This window comes from Phodopus roborovskii, unplaced genomic scaffold (genome assembly GCF_943737965.1).
Source record: "Phodopus roborovskii unplaced genomic scaffold, PHOROB, whole genome shotgun sequence".
NCBI lineage: Eukaryota > Metazoa > Chordata > Mammalia > Rodentia > Cricetidae > Phodopus > Phodopus roborovskii.
Window position 1 is genome coordinate 16,038,315 of NW_026126460.1, and position 19,538 is coordinate 16,057,852.

The 19,538-nt window shown below is 37.1% G+C and overlaps 1 protein-coding gene across 8 annotated transcripts in view; it reads right to left on the minus strand.

Annotated features, from left to right (window-relative positions):
* Window positions 1–19,538, minus strand: part of Ikzf2 (IKAROS family zinc finger 2) — a 140,782-nt gene that overhangs the window by 22,657 nt on the left and 98,587 nt on the right. For all 8 annotated transcript variants that reach the window (XM_051190409.1, XM_051190408.1, XM_051190407.1 and 5 more), the window contains one exon: window positions 16,575–16,742. In XM_051190409.1, coding sequence (XP_051046366.1) covers window positions 16,575–16,742 — 168 coding nt within the window. The remainder of the gene's footprint in view (window positions 1–16,574; window positions 16,743–19,538) is intronic.

The window sequence follows — 19,538 nt, forward strand, 5'->3', positions numbered from 1 at the left end:
GGAATAGATAGGAAATTGAAGATTCAGAAATTAAAGTGAAATAAAGCAAACCATTTGAATTGACTTGCAGTTTAACAGTGATTTCCCTACCTGTCTCCATAAGGACTAGAAACATTTGGTTGTTCTTGTGTATTAGAATCCCCCTTGTCCTACTTAAGAATAAGAGCAAGCCACACACCCAAAAAGTTTTTGAAGCAGGAATGTTGACTATAAAGTTCATAGGGTGTTATGAAGATATACAGCCAACCAAGTCTTATCCATTTATATTTTCTTGAAATAGGTCAGTTGAATAAATTTTCTAATGAATGTATAAACCAAGTTACAATATAACAATACTGATAAATTTCTTATTTTTACATAGATGTAACTGTCTACACACCAAGAAATACATCTACTATGCAGAAAATAACTTTACCATTTCAAGATGGACCCGCCTGCTGGAGTGCATTAATTACATATTATATTCATGTTCCTTTATCAAAACTAAATGTATCCATTTATGAATATTTCCAGGGATACTATTAGGAGATATGACTATGGTTTCACTTGATAATTTCTTGCAGACTTATCAATTAACCCCCCAAAAGATTATTACTAACATGGTGCAAATGACATTTAATTTTTGTCTTTACTCTTAAGTTTGTTTGATTTAGTGGTTTGTTATATTATATGGACTTTACACATGAACAGGTTTAAGTTCCTGGTGTGCATGTGCATGCGTGTGTGTGTATGGTATCCGCGTGTGTGCAGGTGTATTGTCCATGCACATACAAGTGCAGGCCCGAGGTCAACACCTGGAGTGTGCCTCTATTGCTCTCTACCTTGTTTATTCAATTTGTTTATTTATTTGAGACAGAATCTCTCAGTGAACCCATGGCTCTCTGTTTTCATCATTTGCAGCCAGTAGTGAGCACCTGGGATCTGTGCATCTCTGTTGTCACTCTCACGGACATGTCTCTATGCAAAGCTTATATGTAGATGTAGAAGATCTGAACTCAGAATCTTCTGCTTGTGCAGCAAACACTTTGCACACTGAGCCATCTCTCAAGCACCCAACTTAAAGGTTTGAGACTTTATCACTATATATTGAACTAAAAGAGGCTTTTGCAAATTTATATTCACCCTAGCAGTCTATGAGACAGTCATTTTCCTACACTGCCACCTACAAAAGGATGTTGTTATTAAAACAATAAATTTTCCAGTAAGGAGCTAAATCTATTTCCTCAAATTATAGTAAGGGACATTGGAGTATAAAGCAGTTACTTAAGAAGCCCATATAAGACATTCTGTTACAGAGGTAGACAATAGTATCTACTCCCCTCCCCCCAAGAGACAATGTAATCTACTAGCTCAGTTTCAATGGTGTTTATCACACTCCATTTATTCAGTGACAAGGTATTTATGAAGTTTGGATTCCACCATTGTTTTAGTGTAAAGAAAGTTCTCTGTACAAATCAATACAGAATAAGAATGGGGTGGTTGCGGTCAGGGTGATTCCTAGATTTAAAGTTGTACCCAGGAAGGCATATAGTCACATTTCTATGTACTGGAACTATTTAATAATGACATGAAAACAGTGCTTCTTTTCTGATTTTACATAGTATAATAAAATTGTAAATGGCTCTCAGGTAGATAGAGTGCAAACACTGGTTAGAGTATGGCTATATAGTAAACTGTCGGATATTAATATTAGGCTGAAAATATTTCAGAAACAACAAAGACACAAAGTGAACCATGAAAATCCAGAAACCTTTATGCTGGACAAAATAAACTGCTCTTCTTCTTAATTTGTATCCATGAAAGTGAACAATAAATAAACCATTTTAGCCATTTATATGCTATTCTTTTAAATTACTCACTCCCTTTACCTATTTATCAATTATGTCTCAATACTATAGCTTTCCCATGAACTTAATCAATCTCTGTGGATATAACTGCTAGTTACTCTTCGACCCATTTCTAATAAATGTCTAACTTAAACGTTTTGAGATTGAGGATTTTTATTTTCATGTGGTAAAAATCTTGAGGCATTTCCCTTCTGCAATTTATTTTGTGATACAGTTTGTAAAATATTGTCTGCCACAGAGTGCTTTAGAAATCCTCACATCTTTCCCCTCAAAAGAAAAACCAACAAAAACAAAAACAACCCCCCCCCCAAAAAAAAACCTAAATCATTGATGACTTTGGACAGTTTTGAATGAAATGATTAAGTAGGAAGAGAACATCTTAGAAAGGAAACAGGTTTATACCTGAAAAGCCAGCCCCCCATCCGCCCTGCCAGAGAATCCTTGTTATATTAAATCATGTCAGTATAATTAGGTGTCAGTCAAACATTATCATGAATAACTTCCCATTCTCCAGGAAGTTTACGCGTGTGGTTGGGAGTTGGGGAGAAGAATGTGAAATGTTTAAGTATGTGTTTTTAAATTAGGTTGATTTACAAAACAGTTTACAGAGTGCATCTGTGTGTGTGAGAGAGAAAGGCTTTTTTTTTTTTTTTTTAATGTTTAGAGTCCTTATAACAAGACAAGGAAGCAAAGAAATACAATATATTTAACCCAATGTTTCCTCTAACCACTGTAAACATACTTTTCTATTTCAACAACTATTAATAACCCCTCCCCCATAGGCATATCTGTGCAGATGTTTTGGAAAATTGTAATAAACAGGCTCAGAGTGTTTTCATTGATGCACTTAATTTTTCATGTGTAGGACCTAATGAGATTTAAGGATTAGGCTTCCCTCATCACTCAATCAATATTCGTTACAGAGTATGTTTTAGGGACTATGAATATGACAGATGACAAGGCAGACACTGCCACCGTGTTAAAAAAAAAAGCTAACTTTTATCTTTCCAATATTTCAGTTTGTAATAATGCTAATAATGTCGACTTCAGAACTCAGTTAAAACTTACAAAAGACAATTTCGCCAGGGGAAATTGTGCCAAAAATACAAGTGGTGTTTGAGCTGGCGATATGTTTTGTGGATGGAACACTTGTCCAACATGCATTGAGACTCTAGGTTCAATTCTCAGCACCATCAGCCAAAAACAAAACCAAAACCAAGAAAAACAGAACAGAGCAATATTATAAACTAAGAAGCCGGGCGTTGGTGGCACATGCCTTTAATCCCAGCACTCGGGAGGCAGAGGCAGGTGGATCTCTGTGAGATCAAGGCCAGCCTAGTCTACAGAGCTAGTTCCAGGACAGGCTCCAAAGCAATACAGAGAAACTCTGTCTCGAAAAACCAAAAATAAATAAATTAATTAATTAAAAAAATCCATAAACTAAGAAACAAAGCAACTCTGAGCTGGATCTTTGAAAGTAAACAAGCCACAGACTTTTAGAGGATAAAGAACATATCTATTTTTTTTTTTGTCTACTCAGAAGAAAGGACATGATTTAATAAAAGTAGATAATAATAAAAGTAGACCCGTGTAAGATTATTTTCAGAGAAGTACAAAATTTTGACATTTACTGTTATGTCACTTTGTTTAGGTGACAACTTTCCCCAGATTCCTTGTTCTGAATGCCTAAAAATTAGGAAGCAACATGACCCAAAGTGCATGCTGTAAAGTGCTCTAAGAACTATGCTACCTCCACTCTTCTTTATTACATAAAATGCTTTTTTTTATGAATTATGCTTTATTTCCCAATAAAATATTACTTAAATAATAAACAGATAAGTTTAGCTATCTCAAATGTTACAGCTATTTAAAATAGAATCACATAAATTGTCAAATTATCCTATCATTAACCATAAGGAGTTCAGAAGATGCCTACATTTTCTTTGTAGTTATATTATAAATTGTTTCACTGATTGATGAAGATCAGAAAAAGAGCTAGAGAAACTGTGAAAGTATAAAGTGCAATAACACAGCAAGGAGGAACTACCTTAAAATCTAAGAACTAAGGAGATATATATGATGTTTTTCATTATTATTTATATATGAAGCATTCATTGAAGGAACAGAGAAGGAAGCCAATTAAGAACTTTCTAGACTCAGACAAATAAATAACCCAAACATATAAACTTCCTCTTTGATGCATTTTCTACTCTTCTCTATGTGGGCATAGAGTGGGCACATGTACTAGGCCACAATCTCAGGCATTGGTCCTTAATAGGCAGGGTCTCCCACTGGGACCCGGGATTCATTGATCAGGATAGAGTGACAGGCCAGTGAGTCCCAGGGATCTTCCTGTTTCTGCTTCTCCATGTTCAGATTACAAGCCCATGCTACCATAACTAGATTTTTTGTTGGCTCTAGAACTCTCAAGCTCTATACCAACTGGCTGAACCCACAGCCCTCAGAATTTATCTTCTTAACCTCCTGTTCCTTTTCATCTCACTTGGTAATACTATAATAACTGACAGGACAAGAAAGTACACACTTGGAAAATGCACATGTCCAGAAAGAATTTATCTGGAAGCGAGTAAGGTGTTTCACTTAAGTTATATGTAGATTAAAGTGTGTGTGTGCGTGTGTAAATTCAAAGTTTAGTCCTAATACAGATGGTGTATGAATCCTACGTTAATTTAGATGAGGCAACAGTTGAATCTAGGAAGCAACATTTCTAAAATTACATATTGGAAACAAAACTTAAAACAATGTTGGTGCAAGCCTTCAGCTACAGAATAAGAGTTATCATTTACTGAACATTAACAATATGTTACATTTCTTGTTTTTTTTAGACAGGATTTCTCTGTGTAGCAGTCCTGGCTGTCCTGGAACTTACTTTGTAGAGCAGGCGGTCTTGAACTCAAAGAGATCTACCTGCCTTCTGCTTCCAGAGTGCTGGGATTAAATTAGACATGCACCACCACCTGGCTATGTTATATATATTAAGTTTCTCATATGCATTTACATTTTTTCTTTTTATGTTTACTGATTGTGTTTTTTTGTCTTATTTATTTTGTTTACATTTATTCCATTATTCCATAAATTTCAAGGGAAAACCCTTGTTTTTACTTATTTTATCTTAGAAGTCTAGAAAATTCCTAGCACCTAGATGGCCAAGAAATTTATATCCAATGAAGAAATCTGATTTGCTTGTTATAGCCTTTGCGGCTTCTCTGCATTACAGTAAAGATTTTCCAAGTGGAAATGTTCACCACCCATACCTACTTTGTCTATTATCCAGGACTGAGTAAAAGGCATGAGCTTCCTCAACTTTCACAAGGAAAGATATCTAAATCCCTATATGGTTAACAAACTTGAATAGTAACTGATGCTAAAAAAAAAAAAAGTTAGAACAAATTAGTACTTCCTTCTGTGGAAGTGCTTTCGTTTGTTTGTTTGTTAGATACTATAGTGAGGATCCTGAGATCCTCTGCTTGCAACACTAAACAAACAAGTACTTTTTGATTAGCATCATGTTCCAAGCACCACACCTATAAGTGATCTCACACTGAGAAGATGGGTAATGTGTGTATACACAAAAACCTAAGGCAACCGAAGGAGAGGTAGCAAAGTGCAGGAGAAGGCTTTATCTTGAGTATCATGGAAGCTACTACTTCCAATGGGATGACATTTAAGCTCACAGGAAAGAGAGTGAGGTAAATATGCCAAAAACCACAGAAAGAGCTATAGGTCATAACTTCTAGGCTCACCACAAATAAATAAATAAATAAATAAATAAATATTACGAATAAATAAATAGAGAGGCAGGAAAGAAGAAAAGAGGAAAGAAATCTGACTGATGAATAACTCAAAGGGAAGAAAGTAGAAAATGTAAATTTAGATAGGAATTTTGGACAGAATGTCCAATGACCACCTATGGTGTTTGGCTTTATTTCAAGGACAATGGAAAGATTTTGAACAGAAAGATGATATGACTTATATTGCATTTTTGCCTTGTTATTTTATTTATTTTCTTGGGGCAAGAACTCATGTAGCCCAGTTTGGCCTCACATTTGTTATGTAGGTGACAACGGCTTCAATCTCCTGAGCCTTTCCTTGTACCCCTGGTTCTAGGAATTGGGACCATGGGTGTGGGAGAAAATACACCCAGCTTAAGCTGATTAAGAAAACAATATTCTGGCTATTATGTGAAGAACAGACTGGGGAGCAGAAGTATTTTCTGAAAGCACAAGGCTAGAGTGAGGACAATCAGAAGTCATAGCCAGGTTTCTCCTAAGTACTTTAGACTGGTGAAAATAGACACATGTTATTACAATGGTAGAGATTTTAGCATATTGGAACATCATTTGCTGAAAGTACTCTTCAAAAGATAATTTGTTCTGCTTATTACCAACATGTTTATGTTCTCAATTCTTGTAGAAGATTTTTAAGAAGATGGCAAAACTCTTTAGTTTCACTAGGCTGCATGCGTATGGAGTCTCAGCTAAATATCACACTGCTGGCAAAAAGGAAACAAAAAGAGAAGTGAGGCAGAAGAATACTTTCTTAAAGGTACAGGGCACACTACATCTAAATATAATGAATATGACAAGTACAATAGAATGTACAGGTACATTAGGAAATACCTTTCTTTAAACTTGATTTTCCTTTTTATAAATAAAGCTGTTAAGACGAGCTTGCCATAAAAATAAGAAACAATGAAACACTGGTCAAAGCATTTCAATGTATTAATACCTATAATATTCTAGAAACAGGGCTGAGATTTAGCTCAGCAGCCGAGCACTTGTTGAGCAAGGTCAAGGTTCTGGGTTGAATCCCAGGCATAGAAGGGATGGGGTGGGGGTTAGGGAAAGAATGAGAGTGGAAAACACATCCACCTACTCCTGATATCCATTCACCTTAAACTGTTTGGTAAGAATATTTATCTGAACAAGTCTATCCATTTACTTTACCAATGGGCTGAAAACTGAATATAATGGAATCTCTTAGTTTGATATTTCAATTTATAGGGATACCACTGACTTATGATTTATACCATAAATGAAATGCTAGTCCCATTCTTAATATTTAATTGATGAGAGTGAAAGCTATGCTCTATTTTTATTTGCTTGGTTTTCTGCCATGTAAGTCTTCTTGTAAGACTTGCAAGATATAACTGGCTATAGATGAAGAGGGTTTTTTTTGACAACTATGGTTCAAGTGGGGAACATAAAGAATGGAGGTTAGGTTACAAAAATCAATCCGTCAATCAATCAATCATCACAAACAGCCCCTGCTATGGTGCTTCACAATGAGTTAAGGCTGGTGTGGAACCTCTTTATTTGTGTTCAGATCATGCCTGAAGACTCAGTGTGATAAGAAATGTAAACTGGCAACAAGTTAAGGTTAAGCATGTCTGAGCCAACATCCATAGAAGTTCAAATTTTCTAGCAATCCCTGGAATGAGATCAATGCTTGAAGAATGTTTAGAAAAATGGGCAAGTGGTCCCTGTGTCCTGCTGGTTTCTTCAGAGCTCCTGAGACCAGAGAAAGGCTGAGAGGAAAAAGGTCCAAGTTGATGTAACAAATGTATTACCTCAAATGAAAAATACCTTCATGAGGTGAAAACTTTTCATGATTTTTCTTTTCTAGAAATAGATAGGAAGTTCAAAGATGACTATCACTACCTGCAAGAGACAAGGTTGCATACCCTGATAAAGTTATGATATGTTTTATATAAAGAATGTATGAGGTAAAATAGATAAGTAATTGTTACTACTGTAGGTGGTAAAAGAAGTGTTCAACGCGGTAGACATTGATGATTTTCTTACATCTGGTTTGACTCCAAGTGGCTTTGATTTGGTGGTCCTAGCCTTCAGTAAGAGAATAACAACCTAATCACAAGCTCTCTCTTCAGTGCAGAGGGCACAGAGGCACTGGGTGTCATTATTGGGGTTGGATGGGTGGAATCAGCACTCCACGGTTATGCAAAGTATGTGTGCAACTGATACCGCTTGTGTGATTATCAGTGTAATCCAGTTCTATCATCCACCTCCAGAAAGGAAAGGAGGGTGTGAGGGTGGGAAAAGTTTACACTTGGGAGATAACCTAGAAAATGGGCCAAGTGCTGGGCTAAACTCAGTTTAAGACAGTCCTTTCTCATGGACAACTGGCAAGACAATTTATACCACATGTAAAACACATGGCTGCCATTAGTATGAGTTGTACTAGATTGAATTTAAGAGCTAGCATCATTTAATCAAATGTGATTATCATTACCTTGACCTGGGCTTTAAAGAAAGAACTTCTTGGGGCTGGAACAGTGGTACAGTTGGCAAAGTGCCCACTATAGAACCAGTAGGACCTCAACTCAGACCCCAGGACCCATGTAACACGCCAGGAATGGCTGTGCATATCTGTAACCACAGTGACAGTGAGTGGTATGGTGCCAGAGACAAATGGCTCCCTGGTAGAAGTTGACTAGGCAGTTTAGGCTAATCAGTACCCCAGGTCCTATTGTGTACTTATATGTACACGTACACACACACACGTATACAAACATACACACACACATACATGCACACACACGTACACACACACGAGAGAAAACTATATTTGATGTAGTCAATACATTATTTCATGTGAAATTTATAACTAGAGCAATTGACATTGTATCTTTAGCAATATAGACAAAAGTTGTCCCTTTTGAGTGAAGCCAGATAATACTTCTGAATTTTTAAAAAATTTTTAGTTAAGTGAAAAAGGCCATCTGTTCTATGAGTATACAAAGCATATACCTCTAAAATCCCCATGGATACCTTTACCATACTAATACAGGAAAATGTGCAAATATATTCAAAGAAAGAGTAAGTCAATAGATTTAACTCCATGGGGATTTCTCATAATAAAGGTGTAATTATACAACTTGTATAAATTAGACAGTCTTTAACAAGGTGAATTGTTGAGTTTTCAACAATTATGGAACTATTTGTTTTTTTTTAATCAATATTGGAACATATATAAGCATCTGATGACTTGGAACTATTTTGTGTGTGTGTGTGTGTGTGTGTGTGTGGATAACACATAATTCTTGAAATTACAAGACATGAGTAATCAAGCCAGTTCTTCTTAGAAAAATTTAAAAATATACAATAGGGAGAAAGATGTTTTAACAGATGGGCATTTATGTGACACATCTGGTCTGCTTCCCTTTTATAGGACAAAATTGCTTTAAACTGACAATTAGACACAAATTACAAATTTCTTGAGCTAAAAAAATATGAACTATTGGAAGGTCATAAAGCATTGTTAAAAAATACATCCAACATTTTAAAGTGTTTAGAAATAAATTCATTATTTATTCAGAACACAGGCTTATTTGCTGCAAGTCATGGGACTTTAACACTGGCATCTCCCTCCGATTGCTGTAGTCAGGGTTATGATGTGGATACATATTTAAAACCAAAGTGGTTTCACAGAACATTTATTTTAAGTGATAGATACAAAGAGAATTATATACTAACATATACAATATACACAAATATATATATATATACACACATATATACATGTGTGTATATATATATATACTAATATATACAAAGAGAAATATACACTAAATGATTATGTAAGTGAATGTCATTATTTTACTCAGAATTTAACAGAAAGTGTTGCTACGAACATGGGTTGATTTTATTATTAGAATAGGAATTCAAAACCTGAATTATGTCAATGCCTGCACTGGCCTGCTTCTTAATTTCTCGCATATATGCTTGAGAAGTAACTCAGTATCTGACCTAATGGCATATTAAGGAGTATTCGGCTTCATATACATTTCATGTGACAGTAACTAGACTTTCTTGAGGCAACAGTTTTCAATTTTTTTTTTGATTCCATTGTTTTAGTAATCTCTTTCATAGGAATGAAAATCTATCACCAGTCCATGTACCAAGTTAATTTTTGAAATTTATTTTATATCAGTGAGTGTTTTGCCTATACTTATTACATGCATGGTGTACACACCTGATGTCCACAAAGAACAGAAGAGGGCTTTAGATACCCTAAAACTGGAGTTATAGACAGTTGAGAGCTACCATGTGGGTGATGGAAACTGAACCTCTGCAGGAATAGCCAGTGAGTATCGTTAGCTCTTTAGCCATCTCTCCAGTCATGAAACTCCAGTTTTCACACAACATGAAATACTAATGATCCTGTGGGAGAATTAATGAAGTTTTTTCATTTTACAACTCATAAAATACATTTTGTAAACACTAAAATTTTTAGGTTAAAAGTCTTTTTGCATTTTCCTTTTTGCTTATTTCTATTTATTTATTTGTTTATTTAAGAGTATGTGTCTATTTATGGGTATGTGTACATGGATATTGAAGTATTAACTATAAAATATATATATATACAATTCTAGTTCCTAGGACACTTTGAAAATTAAGAGTGCTGTTAGGTATTTTTACTTAGTAGGGGGTCCAGGGATTAACTCCAATACCATTTCCATAGAGTACTGGCTGTAATAAAACAACTAAAAGAACAAAATATAAAATACACAACATTCTGTTCAATATCTAGAAAGGAAGAGTTCATAATCATTTGTTAAACTGAAAATCTAAGCACAAAAGTACTGTGAATTGTTTTTGTAGTAGTAGTGTTGACTCCCTTACTTGATATTAAACCATATAAATATTATTACTACACTATATATGTATGTATATATAGTCTATATGTATATATAGTGCATATAGTGTATGTATATACTATATATATATGTATATAGTGTTTATATACATATTTATGGTATATGTAAAGGGATGTCTATAAGGTGAATCTCAAGATTACTGGAGAACAAGAGTTTAAATCTGGGGCAGGGTCTTCAATTCTTTTACAATTTCATATAATATAAATTTGGGACATATTTTCCCAAATGTAGCTCATTTCACAATGTGTTAAAAACTTGTCAGTGCTCTTTAGCTAATGCACTAAGGATAACACATGCCAGCTCTTTGGTTTCCCCCTTTCCTTTTTTCTCCTTCACATTCTTCCTTTTGTTAAAAGGGAATGATGTGTGTGGGTGCTTTGCCTGTGTATGTCTGCTGTGCACCGCGTGTATGGAGTGATTACCCTCAGAAGCCAGAGCCTGAGGCCCGGGGACTGGAACTATGGAACAGAACTGGTGTACTCCAGAAAAGCCACACGTGCTATTAACCACTGAGCCTTCACTCCAGTCCTTGGATTCACTCTTTGTTATGCTATTTGAATTTCTATGGGGAAGTTTTCTTCATTGGGTATGAGTAGCAGGGAATAGCAGAAACACAATATGGTCACCGTGAAAAGCTGATTAAAACCTTTATTTAATGTTTCCTATATATTCATTTTAAAATTTAAATGAACTGGAGAGGCTAACAGAGCAAAACAAAACAAAATAAACAAAAATAAACAAAAGTTTGGAACACCAGAAAGTGCTCTTTTAGGCTGGGTCAAAGGCTGGACAGTTAACACAGCCCATTTTGCACCATGGCCAATTGCAGCCCAGGAAGATAGCAAAGACAAATAAATAAAATAACTTGACAGAGTGACACAGCTAAATTGTAGCAACTTCAGTCTTAAGCCCAAGTGCCGGACTTACTGTCTAACAGGGCATGAACATGCTCCCCCACCTCTCCCTCCCTCCTTTCCCTTCCCATAAGTAGCAACTTTAAGAACATTTTAATGGGCAGTTCCATATACTGTAAGGCAGCAAAGGGGACAGACTTTGGAGTTTGACTGCCTTGGTTTGAACCCTTTCTCTGCTGCAGCCTCCTCCTCTGCACGATAAGAACAACAGCAAGAAGTTCTCTTGCGAAACTCCTGCCACTGCCTCACTGTGGACACACTGATGAGTAAGTAACCTGGATCTCACTGTCCTTTCAGGAGTTGAGTACGGGCACTGGGGACATGGCTCAGTGGACAATGTGCTGCTGGGCAACATTAGGAACTGAGACCCTGGAATCCATAAAGACTGGCATGGCAGTGCACTTGAAAAATCCCAATGTCCCTTCAGTGAGATGCAGGCAGGCTGGCAAGCCGATGGGCTGGCCTGGCACATGTAGCTATGAAGAATAGAAGAGGGACCGTGTCTCAAGGCAGAAGGTGAGGATCAACTCCTGGGGTTCTTCTCTGATGGCCACATGCCTAGCATGTCATGAGTATGACCACACTCACATACCCAAATTGAAAACTAACCAGTTTACACAGTGATCATATATACATGTTTCTATAGAAGTACTGACTCTATGCATTCCAGACACATTTTTAAGTGTTTACTTTTCTTAAACTAGAGTATTTGTGACACAAATATATAATGCTCACCAATTTCAGGCCCATTGCTACCAACTACTAACAGAAATCAACACAGAGAACTTCCAGGTCTCTAACACAGGCAGCAGATATATGGTACCAACAGCCGACATGATTATTAAATACAGTAGAAAAATGACAGTTGTAACCCAGAGAGAAGGGCCGTAGAGTTCTATCAAGACTAATACTCATGAAAATAGGATTTGATGAGAAGTCACTGTACAGCACTAATTCCTAAATGCTAGTTCGACTTTGGTTTCCAAGGCCATTTTCCCAGCTTCTTTGCGCTGTGCTGCTCCCGCAGAAAGCTAATTTCTCTTGTTGCAATCGGGTCCCCTGTCCTCACTGCTAGTCACACTGATTAAAGGAGGTAGCAGGACACTGGGCGGTGGAGAGTCAATTTGTATGCACCATGTCACAGGCTGGCAGGGGCTGCTTTCCTCCATGCAAGGTCTGCTCTCAAGTCCTTGCTACTTAATTCCTTGCCTTTCAGACTAGCGGGAGGAGTGGCACCCTGTGACAGGCCTCAGTTCAGCACTCGTCTCAGTTTTCCTGTGTCTAACCATTCTCCTGCAAACACCCGCCCTTTAACGTCCCCATTGAGTGGTACACTGTTTTATAGTTAGGATCCTTAGAACAGCGAGAGGTGTGGGTAGAAGGATGTCCTAAGGCTATCTAATCAGTCAAAGTAGAATTTGATTTTGTTATCAGGGCTTGGACAGAGTTAAAAAAGGGCTGGATCTTGACGGGAGACTGGTGAGCCTTAGCATGAAATAAAGTGTGGCATAGGGTAAGGACTGGGAAACTATGGCATCTAGATGCTAATGCAGGTATGATAACAGAAGAGAGTTAAAGCTTACCTTGTGACTGGGAGTTGTAATGGCTCTAAGGGACAAAAGGAAAGTCTTCAAATCTCCAGGAAAACAAAGGTGGGATCTGAGAGAGTGTATTGGCTTTAAAGGCCCACAATCTACCTAAGGCTAGAGCAAATAAGGCTCAAGACCAATCCAAAAGGCTGATGTGAAGGGCTGTGGAATTGCACTGCTGTATAAAATGAGTAATGCCTAAACTACTAGTTCTTGGTCATGGAGCAATGACAGGGAAGAGTCAGTGCATCTATGGGCGAATTACAGATGTTAGTGACACTGTCAGAAAATGGACAGGTTAGGAGTAGGGAATCAAGTTATATACCTAGTAAACTGTTTATTAGGGCAAACCACTCATAGGTGGGTCTGTGGATGAATGTAGACTTAATTCCATCATAAAACACAAAGCCAGTGTCATTCACACTAAAGTCTTTGTCGCAGCCACTACCCTCAAGTAGCTAACACGATTTCTTTGTAAAACAGCTCTTATCACCAGACATAATTGGAAGCAGAGTGTCTCCTCACTGTAGGGACAACATACTTTCACACTCTTACCTTTGCTCACAATAACAGAGTCTGGGGAGATCTTCATTGTCGCCTACATGAGACAAGCTGGGCTGCACATGACACTGTAGCAGCTAGACTTGGTGGCCAGGAAGCAGCAAGCATCCAAGATGCGTCTTAAGATAAATGCTAGAGGACAGCGGATAAGTTTCCCTAAAGCCCATGAACCTTCTGTTCTGGTAAATATTACCAGCCCAGTAGTCTTGGTTGGCTGAAACAGATCTTCTATGCCTTGTGATAAATTTCTGTAACCTGCAATTTCACAACACTTGGTCTCTGGATTTTTGGAAGCAGCAGAGGCCACATTGAAGTGTGTTGCTCTGACATATGCTCTATGTAATCCAGGCTGCCAGTTTTGAGAGGTGCCTAGGGCAAAGGGGGTCCTGCAATATGACCACGATGAAAGCTATCGTTCAGCCATGGCTTTTTAAGATCCATCACAATTATTTCTAGAAAAATTGATGGCAAGGGGAGGTGCTATATGACATCTTTGTCAGGTAGAGCTCAGAGTGCCAAGCACTAATGGTTTTGTCATAAAGATCTTTGACCAATAGCTATTCTGTATTTAAAAAGATGATCTCAATTTGCTAGTAGTTGCTAATTATACTGCCCAAATCACATCCTATGAACTACATATTATCTGAAAATAATATAAGAGGGATGTAACATAATATTACTGTTAAATGAACTTGGACCCAGCAGTTGGCAATCCCAAACATGCTTCATGAGCAAGTGAGTGGTTCAGGTGTCCATGGTAACTGCTACTATACAATCTGTCTCCTCCAACCTACATCAATGACCTTGTGGTGTGTTATCAATGAACAGCTAACAGAGAAGGAAATGCAGTGGGTCTAGTTTGCAAAGGAATTGTGTAATACTTGGTGCTAGCCATGACAACTGTGTTTTCAGGTCCACTTTAAAGAAGCTAGCCTTGTCAGAGTGGAAAAGAGATTCCTGGATTTCACCAAGCCCCTTTGATTGTATGCTGTGCATAGTAGAAAAGAGCCTGAGCATATGACACACAGTGGCATGGGCTTATGGCCAAGAAAATGGAAGATTGGTGATAGGGGTCTAGGGAAAGTTATACAGATGCACTCCTTAGAATTGATACAAAATGTGATGATATGGTATCCTACATTAATTCCTTCTTAAAAGAATCCACTATGGAGAAGGAGCTTTGTAATTTGGACAAAGTATATATGAATATCAGGCAAAGTGCTAACCTTGCCACTCTTGTGTCTGCTCAATGGACCTGTGTTCAAATGATAACAGAAGCAAAGGTAGACACCGTGAATTCAGTTACATGTGTTCCCTATCCCCTGTAACTGATTTAGCTACCACTATTGCTGGGCTCAGAATTTTTTAGTTGAGTCCCTGTTATCCAACAAGTAATCAGCCAGCACATGGGGTTGGGCAGGTTATACTAGACTCCTTACAATATGGAAAATGAATGAATTTATCCTCACAGGGACTGAAAGACGTTTAAGGAGGATTTGCCATTCCTTCCTAGGTTGTTTCCTGAGCGAATTTAACAGAACACCTTACCAAGTACTATGACGCCCCTTGCCACATTGCTTTCAACAGAAACTTATTTAATGGAAAGAAATACAACAAACTCAAACCTATAGACTTCATCCACATTCCTCACATTCCATCATCCATTGTCGGCTGGCTAAGTGGAGTGGAAAAAATGGCCTACCACTGGAAGGCTTCCTGTATGGCTGCCATCGAGGCATGCTCAACAGATACAGCATATGGCCTAGAGATGCTCATGAGGTACATAGTCCTCAGTTCACTAACCCTTCAATTGGTTAGAATGTATATAGGAAGCTGATGGAAATATTTAAGGCATCTCTTAAATATGCCTTTTAACTTATGATACCTCTCATAATAAAATAATACCAATCTAACTGACAACTAGAGTAGCATAATTTTCAAAAAATATATGACATGTAAGTAAATGAATTATGTTTGAATTCAGAAAGTAAAATATATTCTTAGAATATTTGGTTTTCACATACATATCAACTTAACTTTTATAACTGTACCAAAGTTAATATCTAAATGTTTTAAGTTGTTTTCTATAATTCATATTATATTAAAAAAAAAATAAAGTTCAGCTTTAAAGATAGCAAGAAAAAGTAAAGAAGGCTAATAATGCTTAATAGTCCCCTCACATCCCACAGCACTCTATTACAATCTGTCAATGTACAGGAGAATATCACTTTCTCAGATCTTCCCATTGAAATTAAAATTTAACATGTCATTATAGACAAAGCATATACTACTGCGTTGGAAGTATTTTATTATAATTTTCTACCTTTAACTTTTCAGCAACTGCAGTTCATGCTGAAACCAGATGAGATTCATTCAGATTTCTGACTAGTCTTCCTCATTTATGTACTGCTATGCTAGTATTTTCTTAGCACATCAAACACTCTAGACCATTAAATCATTTATGAAGCAGATAAAATGTTCAGATCTTTCCCAATAAGAGCGGTTTGAAAGCTAGCAAAATACGGAGAGTTAAATGAAATATAAATTCCCCCAACAGCCAATTTTCTAATGAGTACTAGAGTATTTTCAAGTTTAAAAAGAACAATATTTGATTTCTCACCGAGATCTAAGCTGGAGCACTACTGGACTGTTAAGAAACTCTACAGCTTTCATGTTTTCTGGAAACTTCAGAAGTGTGACATTTCATTAGGTTAGGCTCCAGTAACCTTGGATTAAACATAATTACTCCTTTGATAATTATAAAACTTAAAAATTAAAGAAAATTCATGTTCTAGCTGCAAGACAGTCTTTAGTGGCAGTGTCCCTTTTTCCTTGCCTGTCATCTCTGAAGACTCCTGCGCATCCTACAAATGCCATCAATAACCAATGGCCAAAGCTCCATGCTACTTAATGTGATGCTCTAACACTTTTTTGACTTTAGCTTTGATTTGGTGACACTTACCGGAGTGGGTCCTGAGGTGTCCGGTGAGGGCGTCCCTTCTTCTACAAGCATAGCTACAGAAAGGACATTTGAACGGCTTCTCCCCAGAGTGTAACTTGATGTGTCTCAGAAGGTTGCCCTTCTGGGTGAAAGAAGCTCCGCACTGGTTACAGTGGAAGGGGCGCTCACCTGGAGACAGAGAGGGAAAGACCAAGCAGCCTACTGTAAGAGACTGATGTGCCGTCCAGTCAACCCCACACAATTCCCTAGGCTCACAATGATCATCTTCCACATAACATTAAACCTTCACTTTCCCCTGTTAGACCTCTCTGCTAATAATAACTTCTCAAACTTCAGGTCAAGTGGTCATTACCTCATTTAGCACAAACTTGACAAGATTCCTATTACTGGTTGAGAGAGTAGCAATAATAGTTTGTACTAGTGGCTGAACAGCTAGCGCTGTCACCACTCAACCGGTCATGGCCTTCCATAGAGTACACGAATCCTCATTATCAATTTAAATTAAGGAATGAAGAAACAGAAGTCAACAATGGCAAAGTAGCTGGTAAGACCGGCACTGAGATCTGAACCAAAAAGGCATAAACTACAAATAAACCTTCAAATCCCACAAAGGAAATCTCTGGATAGAGACAAAGGACTCCTGGTCTCTTAGCCATTAACGATAAAATGTTTGGCAAAAATCCCCAGTATACCTGAGAGAATTCAAAGAATATTATATTTCCAGACATCGTGTGAACACTTTGTGAAAAACATTTGTTTAACAGGAATGTTTTCTCATGGCTCTCTGTCAGTGAAATGGTTAAAAAATTATATAAGCCTGTATTTCAGGTTTGTTTGTCTATTACCCCCTCAACTGGTTGGTAGTCACCAATGTCTTCAAAGGTAACAAAGCTCACATAGGCAAGAAGTCAGTAACACGGGCAAAATCAAGTGGATAACATTATCAAACCAGGAAGAAAATAATCCTACTTTTCATTTGCCTATCTCTCAGAACAGATGAAATAAATGACAAACTGACATATAAATAGATGGTAAAAATATCTCACCCTAAAGCTCAAAGTAAATTAACCACTTCCTTAAACTTGAAGGGAAACTTTTCTGTATTTGCTACATGATAGGTACAATTTCCACAGTTTTCATAATTTGTACACTGAATTGCTACGCTCATGTATCTTTAGCTAGAATATTTATATTAACAGTGAAGTGAACCTTAGAATATATTTGGCCCATTATGTAATGCAAAGCCAGGGTTTCTCTATTATAAAAAGCTAGGAGGCATAAGCTTTGGGCACTTTCTGGCAGGAACCACTGTATATTCTGTCATACAGTTCTGTTCCAAAACCTAAAGAATTTAAAACCAGGTAAGATCAAGCACATACTAGATTCTACAGCATGTATTCCTTTGGAAAGCTAATGATACACATAACAAAAGGCTTGTGTATGGTGTTCCTTTTTTCTCTTAAAAAAACATGGAGCTTTTGAAGCTAAGTTACAAAATGTCTGGAAATAGAGAGTATACCAAAAACTCAGCACATTAAAGTTAGTTTAGACAGAATTTTATTTAACTAGTTTGATTTGTTGAAATAGAAAATGCCTCATAGGAACCTTATGATTTAGTTTTAAAATCTAATTCTAGCTGGAGGTGGTTGTGCATGCTTTTAAGCCCAGTACATAGGTGGCAGAGTTGGGGTATCTCCTAGAGTTCAAGGCCAGTCTGGTCTACATAGTGAGACCCTGTCTCCAAACTCTAATTCTGATCAAATACTCTGTGCTTTTTGTTGAGATGGGTCTTGCATTGTAGACCAAGTTGAACACATGGTTTTCTTGTCCTACAGGGTCTAAGTGCTTGTTCTTGGGTAGATGCTGCAGTGCAGGGCTTTTAAACCTAAGTTTTTAAGATCTTTTTAAATTTTATCCACATACACAACGTAGCTTTGAGTTTTTGAATTTTTTTCTCCAGGGAAATAACAGCGTCCAACTTTAAAAATCATAATTATCTACTCTCCACCCTGACATGGAATTTCAGTAAAAGGAAAGACAGGGATTCTTCTACACAGTAGCTTTGTGAATAAAGAAAACAAAAATATAAACTGTACTTTTTACTTCAACTGGTCGATTTTTCTACATAAGCTTTTCCTAGGAAAGGGACAAATAGGGACACAATAGCTTTAAAAAAGAAGTTAAATCAGGATCTCTGTTAAAAGTTTTGAAATCATGTTTGCTTTTGCAGCAAGCTGATTTACATTGTCTTTAAATCATTTATAATCTTCGAATTGATGGTTTTAATCCCTACATTAAAGTAGTGAATTCAGTATCTAAGAAACAATGCTAGCCTGGAAAGGAAATGATACTAAAGGGGGACCCTTTAAAAAAAATTTTAAAACAAATTTTGAGGTAATCTAATCAAGTCTTGTGAGGCTAATGTTGGAGCAACTTAGTGTTAACATCTACAAAACACTCCAGGTGTCTTTGACACTTTTTAACAAGAACATCTCAGAGCATGGAAGACAAGGAAAGGGACTCCATGTACATCTCACCATATGGCTCTGTTGCTGGGTGTATAAGGAGGACTCTGTATCCACAGCCATGAGAAGTAAAGAACAAGACAAGGTGTGCTTTAAACTGTAGCTCCTTTCTGATAACAGAAAAGGCTTTAGCAATAAGCTTCTCCAGTTTCACCCAGATAAACCTTTAGGAAATACTGGTGGGGATTACTACTACTTCTCCGTCGATGTCCTTTACTCAGCTGTCAGAACCAGGCTTTACTCATTTTAATATGCAACCTGTTGAACTATGCTCAGTGCCTTGTTTATAAAGAACTTGCTAGCACTCTGAGGACAAAGTTGTTTTGCTGCATTCAACACTGAAGTTACAGTAAGAGTGATACTGTCAGTAATACTACTAATGGAGAAGAGGATAAACCAAGTTAGCTATTCTTTGTATTTATAATTAATTTTAGGAATT